This window comes from Protopterus annectens, chromosome 9.part0 (assembly GCF_019279795.1).
Source record: "Protopterus annectens isolate FY-2018-M chromosome 9.part0, PAN1.0, whole genome shotgun sequence".
Lineage (NCBI taxonomy): Eukaryota > Metazoa > Chordata > Ceratodontiformes > Protopteridae > Protopterus > Protopterus annectens.
Genome location: NC_056743.1, coordinates 1156238476 through 1156265084, shown reverse-complemented (window position 1 = coordinate 1156265084; position 26609 = coordinate 1156238476). Strand labels below are relative to the sequence as shown.

Here is a 26609-nt window from a genome sequence, read left to right as displayed (position 1 = left end):
TATCTGCAAAATTCTATCTGGCTGGGCTGGCAGCCCCTCAGTTTTTCACAGCACTGACTTAACAGCAAAGGTTTAAAAAGGAGTTAGTAGATCAGATATTGCCAAGTTTCTGATAAAGTTATTTAGCACATGATAAGGTTCCCTATTAGAGGACCCAAGACGCAATCTTTCAAATGCGCCTTGGTCGAACTCAAAAGCCTGAAATGGCAAAATATCGAAGCGGCTTTTAAGCAAATTCTTTCCCTGGAAAAGAATTCACTTGGCCTCTTCGTTACTTTGCCATTTTCGGCACTGTAGTGTGGTTTCGGAGTTGGTATATTTAAGTAGGTGGATGTGGGGGGTACTTTATGTAATGTTTAAAGTATTTTTTGTTGTTGTTGTTGGAACAGCGATTTTTTTCCGTAAGAAAAAAATAGCTGTTCTGACAGTTCGAAATTGTAAGCTTTCGCTTACATAGGGTCGATTAATCACCATTCGCTTTTTTAAGTGCTCTGTGATCAAATATAGACCCGATGATAATATTGTATTATTACAATCCATGCTTGTACAACAGATGCTTTTTTGTATCAGCAGGCTGCATGCAGAAGTTTGAGAAGACAGACACAATGTTTCTGTACTTATTACTGTTTTACTGTCAACAAATGTCTAGGAAAAATGCATAACAAATGGTGACAGAGCTGTATCCCATGCAAATGTAGAATATTTAAAAACAAAAGTTTGAAGAAGGTGGAAAAAAGTCAAAAGCCTTGAACTGAATAAATGCCAGACTAGGTAGTTGCATGAGCAAAATATCAATAAATAATAGGTTAAAATAATTGTATATAATAGCAAAGACTTAAAAATAATGACTGCAATCTGACTTTCAGATAGTGGCAATTGATTTTATTAAAGTTTGAGTAACAAGTAAAATATATGCCCAAAATTTTAGTAGCCAGTACTAATGAAGTTTTGTAAATAACCCCCTAGCTAGCTGCCTGCTATCAGCCCTCTCAGGTGGATAACGTAATTGGTATGTTTGTGTGCTTATGGTGAGAAAGCTAATCACAGACGTCTATTATGCAGGCAGCCATTGCAGGATTTTTTTTTTAAATGTGCTGATTTCTCTAATCATTGTAAATGCTGGCCAGAGTGCTAGCAGTACTAGGCTCTCTACACTTGCAGTATTACATGTTAAGATGCCTTGTGCTGCAAACCTGAATTTGTTAACTTTTTAATTGGGCTACGGTAATATTAAACTGCATCCTTGGTCTCTAATGTTCTTGTTGTATACATCTTTTGTGCTGCAAAATATGTTGCTATTTATCATTTGACGTGACCTCAGAGTTTCACACACACACACACACATACACACACACACACACACACACACACACACACACACACACACACACACACACACACACACACAAACAGATAGACAGATAGATATTCAAGACTCTGAGAAGTGTTGAAAGCCCTGCACTATAAAAGCTTTTACTTCAGTTCTGCTTAAATATTTTCGGTTGCACTTACAGTGACCGGTGTGGTAATACTGTTTATTTGTATTTTTCTGCATTTCTCTCTGCTTTAGCCAAAAATGTTATCTGTTTGCACTTGTTAGCTTGGTCGGATATCCTAGGCTTGTACTTCCTTTAACAACTGCAGGATCTGAGCCTTGTTTAGTCATTATTACTGCATGTTTCCACTGTCAGCGTTAATGGTAAATCTTTGCCATGTCTGGTGCCTTAGAGTGCAGTTTGGATTGCAACAGTGGCAGTATTATAATTGTTGGTGCAGGATTTATGCTTCTCTGCTTCTACAGCTGTTTATATTCCAGTTTTGCTGCTAGAGTCTTCCATTCTACTCATCATTTGCTTTCTTAAAGTTGCATTGCAATGCCTTTCTGTTTATTACATTGCTACTGTTTTCCCTTGTTCTTGTGTTTTCCCGATCCCCCCACGGATATGTTAAGTATTGCTCTCCATCCTGCTCCTTACTTTTTGTACACAAATTAGTGTTTTGCGCTACTCAAACTGTGAAAGCTAATGTTTCTGAAATTCTAACCTATCTGGGGTCATAGACCTGTAGCTCAGAGTCATAGAACCAAGTGAACTGCAATTTACTACAGGGTTCTGAATTCAGAGCTCCACTTCTGGCTTCATTCAATTAGATCTCTTTCTATCTTGCCTGCTATAAACTGCACAGAGCTCTGCCCTCCACGGGTCTTTTATTTTAGACTCGGAGAAGTGCAGAAAGCCCTGAACTGTGGAAATGAGCTTTACATCAAAAAGTGAAGAAAACCTGTGCTGTTCCCAGCAACTGGTTACCTACACAAAAGCTTTTTTCTTTATACAAGACCTGCAAAATCTATACAACCTTAGAAATCCAGGTCTGAGGTTCAAATAACCTGCATAAATACATGCTCCTTGAGCTACAGTATATCCCTGACCAAATGAACAGCCATTTACCCACACCTTAGTGGTATGCCTTTCCAAACGGTGAACGAAACAAACCAAACTCCAAGCCACTGTACTCGTGCTTGCCCCCAAAGTCATTCCTGTCAAAGCCGTGGACCCACTCTACCACACAACCTCTGTAGCCAACCTGATTGAAACTGGTGTCCTGAAATAGTGTTAGAATTGTCTCATGCTATTTAATGATTATCTATTACTCAAACAGCATAACACAGTGTGTGAGAGATGTTCATACACAATGTTCTTGGAAGCAAAATCCTCACACACATTAAACTCAGACAACCAAAGCTGTCAGCAGTACATCACACACCACACCTCACCAAGGCCATCACAATACACATAGCGCACCATATGCTGAAGTTCTAAAGATCAGCAAGTCAAGCTTACTATCTCACATAGCACAATGTGCTTCAAAGTCATTGATGCTGAGCCCATAAGGCAGGCACCTACCCAACCAAACATTCTAGCCATAGGTGACTGTGACAACATTGTAAGACATACAGATGTACCTCTTACCATGTTGAGCAGGGAAAGAATGATGGTCAGTTACTTGTCTGGTATCAGGATCGGTCAGATCACACATGCGCTCAAGTTCTTGACCAACAATTGCTGGTTTGATTCTGTCACAGTATATGTGGATGTCAGTGACTTGAGATGCACCTCCCTGGACTATATGAAAAGAGACATGATGGAGCGCTCAAAGTGTCCCAGACAGTTGCCTTCTCCAGGGATGATTCTACAATATGAGCAAAAGATAAGTGACTTCAATAAGTTGAAGGAGGTCCAACATTTGTCAGCTTAAGAAAATATGATCAACAGACCATGCTGCTTCACCAGGGGTGGCCTGCATCTACCCCTCTAGAGGTTTAGTTATTAGCAAAGGCATTATCCAGCACATTTATGTATTTTTAGGCAATACCAACCTGATAGTCATAAAAACATAATGAAGCAATCAAAGGAAAATATGAAGGTGTTACTGATCAATGCTAAGAGCCTAAACAGGAAACTCCATTCCCTACAAGCCCCTCTCACCCCGGACTATGTAGATGTATGTGTAGTGACTAAGACAGGATTTAAAACAGAAGAGAGCACTCCGGCTGCGAGGGGAAACCACCTTCATCACATTTAGACCAGCTACTGAGCAGGAGGGATAAAACGTGGAGGTGTTTCAATCATACAGAAAAGACTCACATCATGGCTGGTAAGTCAGCATGATACAGCAGAACTTCTTGTCCAAATAACCATCAGAACGTTCTATTACCATATATTAGCTAGCTAGCTATAGTAATCCCTCTGTGATTCAAGAAAAGCTCAATGCCTATCTATAGGAACTAGACACAGTATTAAACTGAATAACATTTTCCTAGGTGATCTAAACTATCCAACTATAGGCTGGGAAACCTACATAACCACTGGTGCACAAGCAAAGAGATTCCTGGATTTTGTCAATAGAAGTTACCCAGAACAATTAGTCAGACTACTCACTTGGCGAAGCAACATCTTGGATCTTTTCCTTATTAAGTTGGGGGTATTTTGCATCATCATTAGTTGGGTCTGATCATAAAGCTGTCTCTTTGAAATACAGATGGAAACCACAGACCCCTTGACCCAAGGTACCTTTAGAAATTTCACTAAGACAAGCTACCTACTCCTAAGTGATACATTATCAAACTTCAAATCCCCAACAATCTCAGTTAAGTTTGCTGAATGTGTGGAAACATACATCACCACACTATACCAGCATTTAAATACCCTATAAGAGCAAATGGAGGGCAAACCTCATATATAAACCCTCTTGGTGGAACAACAATATCAACAAGTTTTTAATAAAAGGAAGAAAATTATGACCAAAAGAAGGAATAGTAATTCCAGAATGATTGTGGCCTTGTCAGTGAAATAAATAAACAACTCAGTAGCTTAATAAAATCCATTAAAGCCAGATCTGGGGGAAAAATATGCACCCAAGCCAAAGACAATCACAAGGCCTTTTTTAGTTATGCTTGTAATCTCAAAAGCAGAATGTACCAATGCACTCAGCTGATTGAGAACACTGTTACTTACACTAAGGCTGAATATATAGCTAATCCACTGACCAATAAATTAAGCTCAAACTTTACTGCCATCTCCCCTCCATCTATCCCACAGGATATAGCTGAAAATGACTCAAATCCACCTATCATATGAGACCAAATCTTGAAAGTGATTTAAAAAAACTAAAAATACTACACCTGTGAGTGCTGACAATAAACTTGAATACACATTAAATAGCATTAAGCACAATTTAGCAACCCCCTAACAACACTGTTTAACCTCAGCCTCCATTCAAATTTTGTACAAATCCAATGCAGAACATCTACAGTCATTCCCCTGCATAAGGGAGGACCTTCCACAGACTCAGGAGATTACAGACCCATAAGCCTGACCAGCCTCATATGCAAAGCCATAGAAAGACTTATCATACAATTAGTCGATAAGCACACAAGGAACCTCTAACCACTGGACCTGTCTCAGTTTGGATTCATCAAGGGCAGGTTATGCTTACTCATCCTGGTAGACTTCTTTGAAAAGGTCACTGAAGCAATGGATGAAGGTAAAAGAGTACACACTGTATATCTCAACCTGACCAAGGCTTTTCACACAGTCCCCTGCTCAGGCATAATACAACTAGGAATAAACCTCTATACCACCTGATGGATTGCAAAATGACTCACAGATAGGATGCAGTAGATCAAAACAGGGAAAGCTACCTCCATAAAAAGACCAGTCACCAGTGAGTCACCCAAGGTTTGGTGCTGTAATCTCACCTGTATAGCATTTATTTCTGTGAAGTAAAATCCAGTACCAAATTGTTCTGGCTGACTAAGTTTATAGATGACTACAAGCCAGAAGCAGTTGTTAAATCCCCACTTGAATTAGCCATCATGCAGGAAGTTTTGTCCCAAACAAATAACTGATGCCAGAATCATGGACTGAATCTTAATGCCAAAAAATGCATTATTTTATCCTTTGGGAAAGTGTCTATCCCAAGTAACTACCACATTGACAATACACCCCTGAGAGCTGACCCAGTGTTTGGGATATGGGAACTTATGTCAACAGTGACCTAAGTCTTGACCAACATGTATTCATTGTCATAAGAAGTAATTTTATATTGTGCAACTTATAAACAAAGGGGTTGCATCTAGATCTAGAGATGTCATTGTTCCCTTTTGCTCATCCCTAATTAGGCCAGTCATGGAGTATAATGCCCCCTTTGGAATGTATCTATCCAGACACATATAACAACCAAAATGACTACACAGATACTTTACTAAAAGGATACAAGGCCTAAACAATATGTCCTACATGGACTGCCTCAAAGCCCTGTCACTATACTTGGCATTCTACATGCCACTAAGGGTGACCAGTGTCTGGCATGCAAAGTATCCTTTCACCAAATACTGATGGACATACGGCACATCATTAGCAAGTCAAATGGCATCATTAATATTTGGTCCAGGGATCTAAGCCTCTTCTGCAACATCAACAGAATAGTTTGGGGGGCAGGTATATCTTACAGAGGATACCACTGTTCTGGAACAGACTACCCATCCATGTAAAGTAAAGGTCATTCTTGTCCACATTCAAGTGCAACTTGGATCTATGGATGTGTAATAGAAGTTTTACACCAAGACTGCCCCCTGTATAAATACAGCTCCTAAATGCTTTATCCAACACATCGGTCCCTCAAATTATCTATGATATGATCCCAGTTATTCTTGCTAGGAGTATCAACCTTGGAATCAGTGAGACCAGTCTAACAACAAATGAGATTAATTCAAGCACTAAAAGGGAAATTGGCTACACTTAAAATGGTCCACAAGGGCAGCTAGCTTACTATTTACCTATTAACTTATACATCCATAGTCTCTTGAATTTCTCTCCTCTCAAAAATTGCAGTATAAGCTCATTGGTCAATAGAAATTTACATATGGCAGCCCCACCCTCTACACACACACACACACACACACACACACACACACACACACACACACACACACACACACACACACACACATATACGCAGAAACACAAATGCACACATATATACCCCTACACACAAGCATGCACACACACACACACACACACACACACACACACACACATACACACACACGTATATACGCAGAAACACACACATACATATATACCCCATGCACAAGCATGCACACACATGCATGTACGCACACACACACATGCACATGCACACGCGCACACACACACACACACACACACACACACACACACACACACACACACACACACACATAATCTCACTGTACACTGAACCCACACACTCTCACTCTACAAACAAACACCTATTCGCCCATATACACACACCCTACCTATCCCCTAATTAACTTCCCTAATGTGGCCAATACACACTCACTAACACACACACACACACACACACACACACACACACACACACACACACACAATCTCACTCACCAGGCATCACTCAGGCTTTTGCATATACTCACACAATGCAACCACACACATGCCTACACAATTACACATCCCATATGTGAACATAATCATGAAACAAATGGCAGCCAAAAATCGTTCAGATAAACAATGTGAAAACGTTATAAAATGAAGAACAAATTAAATTGGAAAACCGATTTCACACAATGTGTGCCTCTTCCAATTTAATTTACTCTTCATAAAAGCTTTTAGTAGCTGTGGTGGTCACTTTGATTTACCATGTTTTAACATCCCAAATATGTACCTGTCTACTAAACTCTTTAGTACTTACATCTAATACAGTTTCACCCATTCAAAGTAATAGGTTAATGTGAGCTTTTAGCAGAGTTAATTATCATGGCAGATGGTAAGTATTTCTGCAACCAAGCAGTAAGACTCAGCTGCATAAAGTACTTTCTACTTGCATTTCTTAGGGAAGAGCACAGATCTAATTACCAAAGCCCCTTCCCTTCCAGAATGCTTCATTAGAGTTTGAGAGAAAGCCCTCGGCAGTGCTGCACCTGTTCAAGGTAAGTACTGTGGCAAGGCTGTCTAAGAATCAAAAGTAACTATCGTCAGTAATAAAAATGCCATACTACATATAAATATGTATTAATTCTGAACTTAAGGAAACATTAGACATATGTTATTGTAATTGTTGCTGCAATATTTTGTTCCAGTGTACAAATGCAGAATATGATTTCTCTAATGGTGGTTTTTACATTGGACATAAGATGATCCACTCTATATATAGATACTCACAGTCATGGCACATAATGGTTTTCTCTGTACAAAGCTATCATGTTAGACTGTGAATGATTCATTTTTCAAAAAAGTAACATATGCATCCTACAATTTGGTGCAAAGAATTTCATATGTGTAATTACACAGTGACTAGTACATGTCAGAGTTTAGTTACAGTATTACATGATTATAGAATTATTACAGTTATAAGGAGTAAAAAAGTTTAGACATGTTTAAAATGTTTTATTATGCTTACAGACATTATAGATGAGTATTATTAGGCTGGTGAGTACAATATAAACAGGTGAAGCCCCCCCCCCCAACAGAAACAAACATTTGAAGTGTTGTGTTATTCTGAGTGCAACATGTATTTTGACTTGGATTTAGAAATTATCCCACCATTGCTATAAATTGCCTACCACAGTTTATGCATTTGGTAGGAAACGTGATTCAGAGATAGCTATGCCTGCAGTGAAGTGAACCTCATTATCAGCTCCTTAGCATGTCTCTAACTCTCACATTTTTAACACTCATTCTGTCTGTCCCAAGATGGTGGTAGTGTTTAGTCTGGTGGCCCCATGCATCACATTGGCATTGACACCATTCTGCACTCATAAACATACAACACACACACACACACACACACACACACACACACACACACACACACACATACACATGCACACATACATAACCACACAATCACACACACACACACACACACACACACACACACACACACACACACACACACACACACACACACATACACACACACACACACATACGCATACACACACACACACACACACACACACACACACACACACACACACACACACACTGATTGACTACATTAAAGTAACCATGAAACAGCGGCAGACCACTTTGCAATTAAGCCGTTATAAAGGACAGATTATTATCCCAGGGATAAAAATTCAAAGGGGGTTATTCCAGGGTGACTCTTTGTCATCGTTCCTATTCTGCCTTGCCGTTAATCCATTAAGCTATTTATTTAACAGCTTAGGCCATGACTACAATTTGGCTCCTAGAAAACAACATAATGACTTCTCATCTTCTCTTTTCGATGATTTAAAACTGTATAGCTCATCAGATGAGGAACTGAAAGCACAGCTGCAGGTTGTCAAAACTTTTTCAGATGATATTAGAATGTCATTTGGTCTTGATAAATGTGCAAAAGCAACCTTTAAAAAAGGAAAACTGCAGCATCAGTTTGGAACAAGAATGTGATATAAAAGAACTTAAGTAAGAGGGGATGTATAAATACTTGGGAATCAATGAAGGATCAGCAATAAAACATGAACAAATGTGAATAAAACTCAGTAAGCAGTACTTTAGAAAACTTAAATTAATCCTGAAAACAGCATTGACATCTAGGAACAAGATCCAAGCTATAAATCAGTTTGCTCTTCCTGTCCTAACTTATAGTTTTGGAGTGATTGGCCCCAAAAAGTGTTGGATAGACTGGATATTAAAACAAGAAGGATGATTCATGCTTACTAAATGATTTATAAAAATCAGTGTATACCAAGATTACATATTCCCCATTCTGAAGGAGGGATGGACCTCCTTGAAACTGATTATATGTATAGATCTGCAATCATGGGACTCCACACATATTTACTGTCCTTACAAGATCCAAATGTAATGAAAGTTTTGAAACATAAGGAGAATAAATCTAAGATGACGTCTCTGCTTAATTTAGCAGAAGCATATCAACGTCAAGCAGGAATGGAAATCAAACCAGAAGTGGATAAAAAGCAGGCAGCAACTGAATGTTTCAAAAACAAAAGGAAGAATATAAGGTGAAGGACCAGATGAGAAGGCAAGAAATGTGGAAAAAACATAAATATAGTTGCAAGTATAGAAACTTCTGGAAGAGCCTGATGTTGCTCAAGAACAAAAGCAGGAATGGTTAAGGAGAGGCAAATTCAAACCATGAAATGAAAGGTTAATATTGGCAGCCTGAGATAGTGGGCTATATATATGCTAGTTTATAAAGTCCATTGAACATGTGGGAGAAACAGACATATGTAGGTTTTGTAAAACCGAATTGGAAATAGTCACACACCTTATTACTGGTTGTGATGCACTAATGGCAGAGGGACTGTATACTGAAAAGCATAATAATGTGGCAAGACTGTTACACTGGAGATTGTGCAAAATTATTGTATCAAAGTGGCTGAAAAATACTGGAAGCGAGCCACAAAGAATCATAGAAAATTATGAAGTTTATATCACATGGGATCACCCAATACCAACAGTTCAAACTATAGATGCTAGAAAACCAGATATAGTGGTCCAAGAAAAGAAAACAAAAGTAGCACTGATCATTGAAATCGCCACACCCAATAACTACAGTGTCTTCCATACAGAGAGACACAAAGTCATAAAATAGTTGGATCTGCAGGCAGAAATGAGAGCCATGTGGAAGAAAGATAGCCAGACAGTTCCAATTGTAGTAGGAGCAATGGGTCTTATAAAAAAGAATTTACAATCGTATTTAGATATGTTACCAATTCATGTAACGGAATCCGCAGTGGTGGAGCTGCGGTAGCATTGTCGCCTCACAGTAAGACGCTATCCAGTTCGACTCTCAGAGCGTCTTCTCCGTGGAGACATGTGTGAATGGGCAAACCTTTGTTGAAGGTTGTGCATCAGGGCTGGCAAATTGGTGCGTAAAAATCAACTGCCAATCATTAGCGGACCGGAGTTCCGCTGTGGCGACCCCTAACCTGGAAAAGCCAAAAGTCACAACAACAACAACAACAACAACCAATTCATGTACCATTGTACAAATTGCAGAAGGAGTCATTAGTGGGCACATTGTGGGTGCTGCGAAGAGCACTTTTGGCTGACATCAAAGCGTGAAACAATACTAATTTCATGAACTTTAATCATACTTTGACTCAGGAATGGGTTCCACTCCCGTCATGGTATTAGAAACCCAAAAGACTTGGAGAAATTAAAAACAACAGACACACACACACGCACACACGAATACATACAAACACTAACACCCCTCACATCTTTGCTGATCATCACTGAACTTATCTGTAGCATGACTTCTTCCATTGAAATCAATGGGTTACTTCATTTTTTTGATAGTATTAAATTTTTCCTCCAGCTGTGGTAATTTAAACAGCTGAGTGATTCTTTAAATCACTCGGCAGCATAACTCAGAAGTCATGAGAATTTCTGTGGGAAAGGACATGGCTAATTAGCATAAGCCACTTACTTGGATTGTCTAATTACCATACAGCTCAGCCCATAGGACCATCCTCTGTGCTGATGCTCCTGCTATCAGGAAACCTCTGAGATAGAGAAGTCTGTAGATTACAAGGGGTTGCTGCAAAGGGAGCCACTTGTTGTAAGGCTTCTGACTTGGGGTGATCCTTTCTGAATCCCAGAGTTTATTTTAATTTTTAAATATCGTGAAATGTACAATAATGTTAACTATTCCAATAATCATACTGATCCAATTTGTTAATAACATTTAAGTTGCTTTTAGAATTTCTGTTCTAAAACTTTGTATTATGCAGGTCATAGCTCTCAATCTTCCATGTCCAAAATGAGGAACACTAGCCCTCATAATGTGGAACAAATGGGCAAAATGTGGAACACATACTAATGGCTTACTAACAACTTCAACTAGGAAGGTCATAGGATGGTTAAAATACACTGGTTTTACTTATAATGAAGATCTTTTAATGAATTAATATGATTCACTTCTATTTACAATGGATTTCACTTAAAATATTCCTAACACTGAATGTGTGACAAGAGTCTTTCAATGTGGAACTTTGAGGAACTTCAAGGAGCATGAACTTTTAAGACCCCAAATGAGGTACGTTCCTCGTAATGAGGTACACTTGAGAGGTATGATGCAGGTGAGAATACTGAAGTGGTTTCACAATCTTTTTAAATGATTTGTTCTATTATAGTAACAATGAAAATGGTAGATAAAGTGCTTTAGTGCAGTATAATATACAGGACTGTGATCAGGTCTGCATTTTTAACCAGATGGTTATGTGCTCAAGGCATGGATGACAAGAAATTCACTTCAAAAACAAAGCTCAAATAACTTACTTAGGTATAATATTAACTAAAGATATCAAATCTATTATACATGATAATTATAGTACCTGTCTTCTTAATATACAAAATCTTTTCAATAGCTGGAACAATATGTTTTTTACCATGGAAGAGCGACTCACAATTATTAAAATGATAGTATTCCCTAAGATATTATACTTAATACAATCAATAATACTCCCACCTACAAAAATAATTATTAAGAAATTGAATTCATTAATGTTAAATTTCTTATGGGCACCTAATAGACCTAGGATTGCATTAAAGAAACATACTAATAGCTGGTCTCAAGGGGGCATTTCATTTCCAGACTTTAATTTATATACTATCTCTTCTATTATAAACGTTATTACTTTGTTAATAGATCAGTCATATGTTGCAAGATGGAAAGATTACTGGGAACTAATTAGCATTCACTTCATGAAAATCTCTTTAATACATGAAAATATTATTGTAAATAACCCCATGTTATGGTTACTAAAAGAATTTTGTACTTCATCCATTACACCAAAATATATAGTTAGTTACCCATTAAACATTATTATCAGTTATCGTAATTTTATATTCATGCATCCTAAGTATAAGGAATGGAATTTTATTCTATTCCCCATAATGTATACACAAGGTATGCTTTTGTCAACCACCTCTGAAAGAACTCTTTTAGTCACAGAGAATGATCTAAAGTATTGGTATCAGTTGCTGTCTGATAATAAAGTAAAAAGTTTAGACTTCTTAAAGCAAGAATTTGATTTGAGAGAAACATGTTGGTTAGAAATTCAGACTTTTAGACAACATCTTATTAATAAAATTGATTTAATGTCTTTAACAGTTAAAGAATCTGTTCCAATACTGATTGATTACTTGATATTAAATTTACAACATAGAGTTTCTGATAAAGGTAAGCTCTCATACATACATAAAATTATCAGGGAAGAAACTCATTACAGTTCAGATACCTATTGGAATTATTTCATTTCCATTAATGGTGAATCACCAAAACAACAAGATAAACAATATATATTGGAATCTGCTTATAAAACTATTTCTTTCATTAATTGGAGACGTTTTACTTGGAAATTTTTACATAGATCCTTCTATACACCTTTAATGATGAATAAAATAAATAATAAAGACAACTTACGTAAAAGATGTAGAAATAAATGCTGATTGGGCACATATGTTTTATGACTGTATAAAATTGAAGGAATATTGGAAGTTAATCAATGATTTTTTGCAGGCCCTTTTCACAGATAATTTCATTGTTTCTAAATCACTTATATTATTTAACACATCTGTTCCTAAAAGTGTTAAAAAAGTTAAACTTCCCTTATTATGGTCTATTCTAGCAGTGGCTAGAAAAATAATAACCAGAAATTGGATTTCAGATACCCCTCCTTCATTTAATGAATTTAAAAATGTTATGACTGAAGTGTGTCATATGGAATTGATGACAATAAAATCAAGAACTACTAGAAAAGCATCTTATTATATTATATGGGATACTTTACAAAACCTGTTAAAAAAATCTTAGTCTCAATAGCATGACATTATAGTTTAATCAATTGATTTGATTTGTAGTGGATGTCTTTGTAAATACTTTGGTTATTTTATTGAATGTTATAACTATTTCTATTTTAATTGCTTGTATAAAATTGTTATGATATTTATTTTGTATGTTAAAAACAATAAACTTGTTTTAAAAAAAAAAAACAAAGCTCAAGAATCATCACTTGATATCCTTGTTTAGGTGTGTTAAATGTTTAGTAATAATCAGTAACACTAAAGGGTCAACATGTAGCTTTGTAATTCAGGTGCACTAGCACTTTAAATAGTGCTCATTTTGAAATTTACTTCCTTGTCCAGGAATGCTGCAATTACGTTTTATTCAAAGGACGTTATACACAAGCATGAAGTGCTCGCAGTGAGACATAAGATATTTGGGTGTTGCTTGCGGGATTATGAGCAGAAAGGCCAGATCTTAGTTCTTTGTAGTGCAGGAAGCTTAACATACTCTCATGTACTGCAGTAGTCATAGGAAAAAAGTGTAGAAGTGGGAAATGTATGACAACTTTGAAAGGTATTAACAAACTCAGCAATGCCACACAGAAGATTAACCACCACAGAACAATGTTGGCAAGCATAAGAAATGCAAACAGCTTTAAAAACATGTTAAATGTTTAATTCTACCATGTATTTAATGTTTTAAAACTCTTTATGCTTCCCTCTGTTGCCTTTGTTAGCTGCAGACTTAAATTCTGGAACATAACAGTAGTGAAGGGGCTTAACAAAAGTCTGTTCAGCATTTTCTGATGTCAGAAAGCTGTTTAACAAGTCTGTTTTCCCCTTACTTAAGAGTCTAATCACAACATTCTAACGCTATAAAGAAATAATGTTAATTATACTGATAGTAAAATAATACTAAGTAATCGTGACTGAAAAAGGTTGATTGAAATGTTTTTTATTTCAAACCTATTAGATTAAATACAATGACAAAGAAGACAATGAAGATGAACTTTGGGACATAAGAGTGTGAGCAAAATGCCACAACACTCAATTAAGTGATCTGCAAATTTAGGGATAATTCATTTTACCATCAACATACACTTTAAAGTGTAATATGCCCCATGCAAACTTTCTGTCTTCAGACTGCTACTGTAGAAAGAAATAACATCATTACAGTTCTGACAGAATGTAAGACAAGGCATGTACTCTGATGAAACCTGTTCTGTAATCACTTCGTATAAAAAGAGAGATACCAGACTAATTGCAAACTATTTTCTGATAATAGCATTGCAAGTGACAGGACTGTCTTGATCTGTCATTAATGTTTTGAACAAAAGCAACAGAAACTGATACAATGAATCTTGTATGGACTTATAAGCAGTCTTTGTGAAGCTCTGATGATTCATGTTTATCTGTATACAAAGCATAAATCACCTTTTGATCTTTCATGCAAACGATGTGGAGCCAGAAAATGTATGTGAATGACTGCAGTATTTTATTTTTTAAATAAAACTTTCCTTATACAGTTTACAGTAATTTCAAGCATTTATGCATTTTGCTTCATGGTTCTTTTCTTACCACTACATTTCTTCCAGTTACTCCGTGAGTAGGTGTAGCCCACGGTACAAATACAGCTGTATGATCCTCTTTGGTTTGTGCAGCTCTGTTCACAGCCACCATTATTAAATGCACATTCATTTATGTCTAAAGAGAAGAGCAAAATAACGGTAGTTCATTTATCAGATGTTGAAGGATATGTTAACGACATGCATGTCAACTCAGTATAGTTACTTGAAAGCACTAGCAATACAAATAGAATAACTTACCATCTGCACATGTGCGTCCAGTCCATCCTGTGTAGCAGGCACACATTCCTGGACCAACACACTCTCCATTTTCACATGGAGGACTGCATCTGTCTGAAATGGAAAGGAGAGTAACGGACAGGTTAAAAAAGAGACCAAGAAAGAACATGATGCATTATTATGTTGTTTAAAGCACACAGCCATCACAAACTTCCACTCTTCTATTTCACTCGTAGAGATTTCAGAGCTCATTCTTAGGTGATGCAGTTGGGTTTACATCAAAATAAAGTCGTTTTTTGGGGGTTTTACATCTCCATATCCTGAATACTGCAACATATGCTGGATCTTCTAGTTTGCATTTTTTCTCCATATCTTTTCATGGCCCTGCACCAAATAATTGCTATACGCTAAGGTATACTAAATATGTCATGACACATAAAAGTTCAGCTGCATCATTGTTTTTTTGTTCTTACTTCTTTTAAGGTGAATAGTTTGCAAAGCATCGAGCAAATCAAACATCAGTTTTAAAAAGGTAACACAGTAGGCTAATGAACAGAATACGTAGCCAACGTTAATCATAAAAATGTAATCATATTTTTCAGCTTGTAGGGACTAAAATGAGAGCTATAAATTCCCTTTCTTTTAAGTTTTGCAAGTATCCCATACCATGCGTCACACTCTGTCTTAAACTTTCCTTGATAGAAAGTGAAAACATATTTTCCTAGTTCAGATATGAATTGTTATCTATTAAATATATGCTGGGATCATACTTCTCAACCTCTTACTGCAAGAAATCTGGACAAAGCCTGACTAAATGGGGGGACAAAGACTCAAAATTAGGGACATATTTTAAATATTGCTCTTAGAAAGTTGCTAGAGTAACAGGGTGTGCTTTAACATACATTTTCTGCAGGATTTGAAGACTTAAACTCAAATGTATGTCATTATTTAGTGAGTCCAGTCATCAGATCATTGCAGTGATTTGCCAGAAAACCACAACATTTATGAGGAACAGACCAAAAATATTAGGCAAAAATCTGGACATTCTGCAAAAATCTGTACAGTTGAGAGGCCCTGGGATTCAGATATCTGTACCATAAAGTGCAAACCTGTTTCAGGCAAATTTTCTTAAAGTGATATGGGCTTTTAGCTCAGTGACCACTGTAGCACCACAGAGAGTGCTGGCATACAGTTCAGTGAACAGCATGAAAATATGGCACTGCAGGCATGTTTCTAATGCAAATTAGCCATGGGCACCTACCCAGAACTTTCACTGAGGTTGGATTAGCATGGTAAATAGATTCAAAGAAACACTATACCATACTATTTGAGGGAACATGGCCATAAGCATGTCTGCCACCATTTAATGTCAAATATCCATTCAGTTCTGTGTTGTTGCATGTGAGTGCATGTTTGTGTGCCTGTATATAGGTTTATAGGTACTGGTGCAACAGCACTGCATGGGTTGGTAGAGAAGAGCTCAAGTGCAATTATCTCTAACTAAACAGTGTTCAATTCAGAGGACACGCTAATGAGCAGAGAATGAGATTTTACCTAATGTAGTCCTAAAATGTCAAAGTTGCCAAAATAGTTCTGAAGGTTTTCTGAATCCATGATAGAAACTCTTAACAGCACTAAATGCTAGCACTCTAGTTATATTTGTTTTTTTCCTGTTGTGCTATAGTATTAGCTGTTCAACCATTAGCCAGAACATACAAACTTAATTGTATTTTTCAGATATGTTATGTCAATGGTACTGCGGAAACTGAAACAATTATGGTTACTGTAGAATGGTTAAAAAGAGTCCTGCCCCTTTTAACAGTAACTGCAACAATAAGGGAGGCTGGTGACCATTGTTCAGTGTCCAATCATATGATCATGTTGTTTTTTGCATCTTAAAAAACATTTATTTAATTTTATTTACTTGCTTCTTAATCATTTCACTATTCCTGACTTGTTTGTTCAGTGTCCAAGCTACAGGCAATGATCTGCTTGTAATGAAACATTTAGACATATATTATGTTATGCCATTACAGTATCTATTATTCAAATACAGCACAAAGAAAAAAAAGATGTTCTCTGTCAATCATTAAAACACATTTAGATGTGCCAGCTTAGACTGAACCCTGACTTGACAAAGGCAGTCAACACAGACAACTGCAGTTTTTGCTAGGTTTACGGTACCTTTTTAGGCCATTATGAAACATATTTAGGCTTAATGTGCATAGTTCAGTAATATGTCTGACAAGGAATCCTTGTTAAAGTAAGCAGCCCTTGATCTGATATCTAAAAATGGGGGTGAAGATAAAAACAGTATAAGAAATTGGTTCTGGGTAGTGAGGTTTAGAATAAGTATTAAATATACTGACCCTTAAGAGCCCAGATCTTGGGAAGGTCTAAAATTCTACTTACAAGTGAGAGAGCAATGGACAGAGATAGGTTCATAGGTTCATAGGTGGTTACTGGACTACTGACCCAAAGGTCTTTATAAGCCTAGCCATGTGTGCCCAATATAATACTAGAGAAACCCAATACAAAGGATCTTGCCTAAACTGGAAATCCTAGTTAGCAACAACTGTTCATATCTAGGAAAGTCACAGGTGAAATCCCTGGCAAGAATTTATGGTTTCCCATCCAGTCATCCAGGCTATGCTTAAACAGGGTCATAAAGTGGCTTTATTTGATGTGAATTGGTAGCCTATTCCAGAGGAATGACAACCTCTGACAGACATATCTTTCTCCATCACGTGCTATTTATGTTGCAGGCCAGGTTAAGGTCCCTGGAGCAGGTGACCCTTGTCCCATTTGACTTGAGGGTGTGCAGTATTTCCATTAGCTGTGGATCCAAGATTGCTCTGTAGGCCAGGCACATGTCTCCTCTAAGTAGTCTGTACACTACTGATAGATGAAAATAAAATGAGTAATACTCACAAATGACATCATAGAAGCCATTTCAAATTGTTGTTTAAAAATAAGTACAATACGAATGTCAAAAGAGATGACAGAGGAGGTTATGGAAAATATAGTATTCAGTCATCAGAATAAATCACAGATGGAATGAAGCCCCACTACTCCACCTTACTAATATATAATAACCCTAACCCTGCCCCTAACACTAATGTGCATCTGAACTTTAAAAAAGCACTTCACAAAACATTACCACAATTCAGACAAATTTGAGTTGAATGTGGTAGGGTTATGCGTAGTGCATTGGAAAAGGAAATTTGTTTCTTTTTTCAATGTACTAAATGTCAATTTGTTCTTTACAGCAATAACAGGAGTGGTTCTTTGAGTGGGAGGGAGGGTCTTAATCATAATCACAGTATATTTAGACCCCACAATGGAAGCACAAGAAGTAAGACTTTTACTCGCCTATGTTCAAGAAAAAGCCTGGGCCCCTTAATACTTGCAGGAAATTTTAACCCTATAACCTCTGGCAATGATATTTCAGCTCATAATTCCCATTAAAATCAAGCCTGTAACAAAAGTCCACAAATCATTAGTAGTTAAAATGTGTCTAGTAGACATAGGTTTGTATGATAATCCTGCATCCCCTAAGAACACTTATTCCCCATGCCATACAATCAATGTTCAAAACATGGTGCATGTTTTGTATGTCAACCAAGTGACATGTCAACCATTTATTATACAATTTATACAATCATATAATTATATATAGTTTTACATAGATATATATATATATACATTTTATTATATAATAATTATATATATATATATATATATATATATATATATATATATATATATATATATATATATATATATATATATATATATATATATATATATATATATACACTGCGGTGGTGGTGCTGCGGTAGCGTTGTCGCCTCACAGTAAGATGCTGTTCGGTTCAATTCTCAGCTAGAGCGTTTTCTGTGTGGAGACGTGTGAATGGGCGTACCTTCGTTGAAGGTTGTGCATCAGAGCTGGCAACTCGGTACGTAAAAATCTACTGCCAATCATTAGTGGACCGGAGTTCCGCTGTGGCGACCCCTAACTGGGAAAAACTGAAAGGCACAAAAAAAAAAAAAAAATATATATATATATATATATATATATATATATATATATGTGTGTGTGTGTGTGTGTGTGTGTGTATATATATATATATATATATATATATATATATATATATATATTTTTTTTTTTTTTTTTTTAATTTGTTTTATTTATTTATTTATTTGCAGTTTGTTTACCAGGATGGTCCATTGGGCCACAAGGAGCCCATTTTTAATGGAGTCCTGGGCAGAAAAACTCCAGAATAATACAAAAAATATAAAAGTTCAAATTACAAAATACAAATATAGTGACAGACATTACAAGATTTAGAAGAATGGCAAAATATGAGAGAATATGCAAATTACCAAGTACTAAGTTGCAGTATTGTACATTAGAAGGAGCAGGTAGTATGGTGCAAGATAATTTCATTTTTAAGCAAAAACAGTACTTGTACAATCTGATGATTCCTAAAAAAGAAATTTCAAAGTATGAGAGAATTTGCAAAACTATAGTACTAAGTTGCAGTGTATTGTACATATGGAGGAGAAGTTACTAAGATGCAGGATAAATTCCATTTGCACAGAAACAGTTCTAGTGCAATCTGATGATTTCTACTGCTATTGTTAGGAGTTATAGAAACTATAGGAATGTATTTACTGATATAGTAGGCTGTGGGGGGATATGGAAGCTATGTAGGATGACAGCATTCCCACTGTGAAGTTAAGTATGAGTAAAGTAATGTTTTGAAAGTGGGAGGGAATTCCAGCTAGAGAGAAGAGTAGAAGATGTTTGCCTGGTGGACAGGCTGGTTTGTGCAATTCTATTAGGTTTTGGAAGTTAGATCTTAGACATCTGTTAGGTTGATACATTTGGAAGGTAGAGGCAAGGGAGGGGCAGTGAGAGGGGTTAAAAATAATTTTGTGTGCTTGGATAAGTTGAGTATTCGTGAGATAATTGGGTAGTTCAAGCCAGTTCAGTTGATGAAGGGAAATACAGTGATGGGTAGAGAATCTTTGGCCATTTGCAAATTTTGAAATTTTATAGTAGCAGGAGGAGAGTTTTGCTTTGAGGGAAGATTGTACACTAGTAAGGATGGAGGCACCATATAGGAGGGAAGGGATAAGGTAGGTAGTGGCGAGAGCAAGCCTAGTGGAAGGAGAAATGTAGCGGTTGTGGCGATAAAGTAAGACAAGTTTCTCATGTGTTTTTTTATATTTACTTGCATATGGCTATCAAACTTTAGCTGATCATCAGTGAGGACTCCTAATAGTTTTGCAGTGGGGACTATTTCGAGAGGTGTATTATTTGGGCCATAGACAGAGAATGAACTTTTGTTGATGGTGGTGGTTTTGGAAGGAGTAAATATCATTAGCCTCGTCTTGGTTGCACTGAGTGCCAGATGGTCGTCTAGCATCCATTGTTCAGTAGAAGGTGTCCTGGGTTAATTTTGCCAGAGAGGAAGAAGCGGAAGCAGAGCAGATTATTGTCAAGTTGTCAGAGTATTGGATAAGGTCAATGTTAGGGATGGCATGGTGAACATCGTTTATGAAGATACTGAAAAGAAGGGGGTTTAGAATTGAACCTTGGGGTACACCTATGGGGGTATTTAGGAAGGGAGAAATAGCTTTTTTCCACTTTACTGCTTGTTGCCTGCTAGATAGGTAACTGGTGAACCAGTTGATAGAGGAGTGGGATAGATTTAGTTTAGTGAGGAGAAGGTTATGGGATATGGTGTTGAAGACCTTTGAAAGGTCTAAAAGGAGGGTAGGCACAATGTGGCTGGTGTCGCGAGCCTTGTTAACAGTTTCTAAGAAGGAGATAAGGGCAGTGGTGGTGCTGTGGCCAGGACGGAATCCATGTTGTGTGGGAGTGAGAAGGTTATTACTTAAGAAGTAGGGCAGAAGTTGTAGGTGGACGCATTTCTCGAAAAGTTTAGAAATAGGGGATAAGATACCGATTGGTCAGATATGTGTGTACATATACATAGCCATATCCAGCAGCTGCCTAAGGCCCAGTTCTTGGTGGGGGAGGGGGTCACTCAGCCATAACACTACTTAACAAAAAAAAAGAAAAAAAAAAGAAAAGTCAGAATCTTAGAATCTCTGACCATACAGCAATAATTTAAAATAAAAAGTCCATATCTCAGAACCTGATTAACTGCTCTGCACAGCTCGACTGCTCTTTGCTCTAGTCTGTCTAATTGGCTTTGCATTTGAGACAATGTAGTAGACTTTATTTTGTTTTTCACCATTAGAACAGTAGAGCAAGTGGAGTGTGGTTGTTTTATAGAATTGAAATGGGCAGTTGGGACTGCCAGTTCCATGGCACCTCATATAGCGGCTTGAGTTTGCAGCCCTGGTGCTAAACATTTTTTTTAAAATTTCCTGGAGGCAGCAAAATGTGACAGAATTTTCAAGCAGTTGTTGGATTAAACAAACCCCTGAGTGCCACCATCAGGAAAAAAAAAGAGTAACACAAAAATAAACCTTGAAAAATACTGGCAGCCAGTTCAAGGGAAAAACCTGCAGCTGACATGGCAGAACAAGCATGCATCACTCTGTATTCCACACTGATCAACAATGATCAGCTGTTATGAATAACTGGATAAATTTCATGCTAATGCAAAACCTGTTATTCTATCAACTTTCCAAGTTTGTATGGCCAATATTTAAAAATTCTCCCTGTTTTTGAGCCTTTGTCCCTCAATTATTTCTGGCTTTGTCCAGATTTCTTGCTCTAAGAGGGTGAAAAGCATGATAGGGACAGATTTGAAATATTGCTAGCATTAACTCAGAAAGTCAGCATAATAACATGATTTGGGTTACCATGCATTTTCTGAAAGATATCTGAAACTAAAATGTATTTCATTATTTAGTAATTTAAATCCTCAGTGATATGCTAGAAAAACTCAAATTTTATGAGGAACAGACCAAAAATATGAGGCAAAACTCTGGATAGTCGAGAGGTATGTCAGTGAATACTGTTCAATTATCCTTAAAAATGCAACTGCATGAAATCAGCAAATGCAATAGCAGATGTGAGTAGAAGAACCACTTTGGAGCAAACCACCTGTGATTTTAAACTACAGTTAGTGGAAGGTGACCACATGATCTCCTTTCTTCTGGATTTTACAGTCTCTTCAGGATCAGGTAGAAGATCAGGAAAATCAGGGACAGTGCAATAACATTTTGATGTTGAGCTTAAAGGAAGGTGCCAAATAAAATAATATGCTGTGATTTCTTCAAGCATTAATTTCTGTCATGTTGGTGCTAGAACCCACTTCAAACCTGTATTTGGAGTGTGCCCATCAATCCTTATCCCAGCTCCCTGAACCTGATGCACCACTAAGAGAAGTCATAATTTAATTTCTTTTTTACTATTTAAAAGAAAAATTGCAGCGAGCAACCTGGAGCAAGAAGGCCATTCAATGAGTCACAAAATGCATTTTGATAATCCCTGGATTTACTAATCTTCCGTGCAGGACTAGCTTAGTCCTGCACGGAAGTGGCCGTTTAGGAGCAGGACGGCAACGCGACATGCATATTAATGAAGGCACGCTGCCTGAGCTCCTAATCTTACACGGAGCGTGTAAGAGTGCAAGGGGAATGTCTGAGAGCAGAGCTCTCAGAATATACACGCCCCCCCCAATGAAGAACAGCAGAAAGGCCAAAGGAATGAGCGAAACCGCTCATAGGTGTCTGCATATCCCCAACAACATTCCCCCACATGTACAACAGCAATAATAAAACAAATCAAATAAACAAACCCTTTTTTTTTTATTATGAATCTGATTAAAGCTAACTGTATGTGCACGGGTGTGGCCATCGCTTAGCTATGGTTAATGCAGCTTAAATGGCTGAAGAGGATAACAAGGAAGATATATGCAAATGAAGCAGTATAGCAATAGTGTAGTGGGCAGAGCATTTGCCTTATAAGCAGGCATTCCTGGTTCGAGTCCCACTGTAGCACATTCCATTTTCCATGGCAAATCACGTTATGACCAATATTTTAGTTGCATAACCTACTAAATAACATATATTTGTGAACTGGAGTACTGCATTAAATGCACATGTGAGGTGTTAGTGTCATAATGTTGCAAAGTCCACAGATAAGCACATGTGCCCTATACAGTATATGTTCACAGGAATCATGGATACAAATGGAAGCTAAAATGTGTAATGAATGACAACTCCATTCAGCTTCCAAATCCCCAACTTCCCAAGAACCATTAGATATTACTGTCTAAATCAGTGTAATTGTAAGCGGGAATAAGCACTAGTAAGCAAGTGTATGCACCAATAAGCAGTAGTAAGCAAATTTCAGCACTAGTAAGCAAGTTTAAGCCCATTTGAGTGGGGTTAAGCAATGCGCACACAGGTTAAGCAATTTTGAAGCTAACTCTCTGTAAGCATATTTAACTGGAGGTTAGCATTGCTTACCCTTGCGCAAACCTGCTTACAACTGCTCAAAAGTGCCTTAATTACTCTGTAGACAACGACCCTTGTTCTGCCCAGCAACAAAATAAACAGCCTTGCAGGTCTTGAACCCAGGACCCTACACACTATAATCACAATAGTTGACCACCAAGCCATCACAGCAGTACAGAAGAATGAGGTATCACCAAACAAGCCCTCACTATAGTAAAATCAAACTGAACCTGTGAAAGGAATCAGTATACAGTCATATGCTCTATAACCCACTACATAACATAAATATGTGAACTGGAGTATAGCAGTAAGCCCAGAAGTGAGATGTAATTGTAATAGAGTGTTGAAGTCCCCAATAAAACACAAGGACGCCATACAGTGTACGTACACATGAATTATGGATACCAGGCATATATATAAGATGTAATGAATAATAAATCAATGCCAAAAAGAAAATATAATGCAAAGTCTAATGTAAACAATGCTAAGCATTGCACAGGCCAGCTTAGGAGGTGTAAGCAATGTGTAGGCCAGCTAACTCATTGTGCCTAGTGTTATAACCCTTTAAACAGTGTCAACCTTAGGTAAACAGGTTTGCCCATAGTCTAGCCTTTTCAAAACCGGCCAGTCATGGAAAAGTGTAGAAAATTGGCTCTACTTAACCCAACAGGCAGGAATACATCTCATAACTGGTTGTAGTTTCCCCTTGCAGGCACAATGCCAGAAAGGGGAGAAGGTGTGCGGTTCCAGATGCAGCGCTGGTGCATCCAGGAGTCCAGAGTCATGGCAGGACTCCTTATCAAAGATCATAAGCAGAGACTGCTGCAGGGCCAGTACCAGGGTTCCCAATATAAGGTGGAAGCCTGGGACCATCTCGCTCGTGACATCACCAGCGCCACTGGCATACCCCAAACTGGTGAGCAGGTCAGGCATCACTATGTTGACCTGAAGTGGTGTAAGGGGGACCCTCTTAGAGCAGTAGATCCAAGAGGCTAAAATGGCAGGGGCTGTCCCAGTTGTATGTAAGTATCACTCCACTATGTGTGTAATAATTGTCAGCACATGTATATCATGGACAGGTATGGCTAAATATTCCTCTTATGTCCTCCACAGCTGCAAGTGAGCAGGATGCAAACCAGGAGGCCCATGGAAGTTGCCTGGAGAGGTTGCGATGTGAGGCAAGTCAGTAATACTCTTGCATGTACTGTCATAGGAAATAAATCTAAAAGTATTAGTAAATTAATTGCCTGTATAAAACCTGTATTGTTTAAGGCAAGTACTGCATACACCAGAGAATATGACAGGAAGAGTCTCATAAAGTTTGTATGCAAATAAAAGCGTAATAGCCTGACAATAAAGGTCTAACTGCTGGACTGCATGTGTATACTCTGGTATCATATAGTAGTGTAGATTTGCAATCATGTAATAGTACTGTTGTATTAAGCACTGTTACCCACACCGTGCACCATAAATAGAATGTGTAGGAATGCCTGTATATGACTGGTGTAATCTCCAGAGGCCATTTAGTACAACTGAGAGACACATAGACAGAAAACAGGGAAAAAGCAGACAACAAAACCCAAATAGCACATGCAACTGAGACGTGAACTGTTGTATTTTTAGCACATACAGCCATGGTTCGAATCCTGGCAGTGGTAGTAGTCTGCATACAGAATTATACCCCACAAATGTACAGATATGTCCAGAATGTCCAGTAAAGTGGCCCATATCTGTTGCCTGTCAACCTGCCCCCTGGGAAATCAATGGGATGATCCCAGATATATAGGCAGCAAACAGGAAATACAACTGATTGACGCACATCTATGAGAATAAAGCTGGTACACTAGCAACTCCCCAAAACCTTATGAGAGTAAGAAACCATGTATGTCCCATTTACACCCCCATGTTGTCAAGCTTTTAGGCCAGAGTGTGTACAGTAACAGAGTGAGATGCATGTGCATAATAGTAATGTGGAATCTGGTACTGTGTGTGGTAACATTCAGGTAGTGCTAATAAACATTTCTCCCACAGGTCTGTCAGATACCAACACTGTGCCCAGAAATAAAAGAATGATACCCTGTACTGGTACTATTCACTTTGGTATTGTATGGCATTGTGACTGATGCAGTTGCTCTAAATAATAAGGTATTACTCATCACTGTCACCCACACTGTCCTACAAAATATAACTGCCTAGGAAATCCTGTATAAGAGTGTTGTAATACAAGGTCAGAATGCAAAACCACAGGGGAATTATAAGACAGAAAGCAGATAGGAGATATACAGCAATATCTATATAGCGCACACAACTCTTATGGACAGTGTTTAAGTTGTAGCAGACACAGCCGTGGTCTGAATCCTGAGAGCGGAAGTAGGCTGAATACAGAATCATACCCCACAACTGTACAGATAAGACCAGAATATCCAGTATATGAGCCCATATTTGCTGCCTGTCACCCTGTCCACCTAGGAAGTCTGTGGGATGATCCTAGATGTTTAGGCAGCAAACAGGAAATACAACTGATTGTCACACATCTATAAGAACAAACCTGTCAATCTAGCAACTCCCAAAACTGTTATGAGAGTAATAAGCCAAGTATGTCCTATCTACACCCCCATGTTGTCAAACTGTGACCAGAGTGTGTACAGTAACAGAGTGAGATGTATGTGCATAATACTAATGTGTAATCTGGAACTTTGTGTGGCAACATTCAGGTAGTGCTAACAAGCATTGTTCCCACAGGTAAGTCGGATAAGAACACTGTGCCAAGAAATAAAAACCTTGACACCCTGTACTGGTACTGTTTACTCTGGTATTGTATGGAATTGTGAGTATTGCAGTTGCTCTGAATAATAAAGTATCACTGATCACTGTCACCCACACTGTGCTACATAATATAACTTTGTGGGAAAGCATGTATATGTGTGTGGTAAGTCACTAAAGGTTGAAGAGGGCAATAGTCTAGATATTTCCCAGTACACCTGCATGTGGTCAAGACATGGCCAGAGTCTGTGCAGAAAGAGTTGGATAGG

General features: G+C 37.7%; 1 protein-coding gene across 2 annotated transcripts in view; it reads right to left on the bottom strand.

The window, feature by feature from the left end:
• The window catches only part of LOC122811888 (delta-like protein 1), a 540266-nt gene that overhangs the window by 157034 nt on the left and 356623 nt on the right, over positions 1–26609 (bottom strand). For both annotated transcript variants that reach the window (XM_044084029.1, XM_044084030.1), the window contains exons 8-9: positions 15149–15241; positions 14901–15026 (exon numbers count right to left, since the gene is read on the bottom strand). In XM_044084029.1, coding sequence (XP_043939964.1) covers positions 14901–15026; positions 15149–15241 — 219 coding nt within the window. The remainder of the gene's footprint in view (positions 1–14900; positions 15027–15148; positions 15242–26609) is intronic.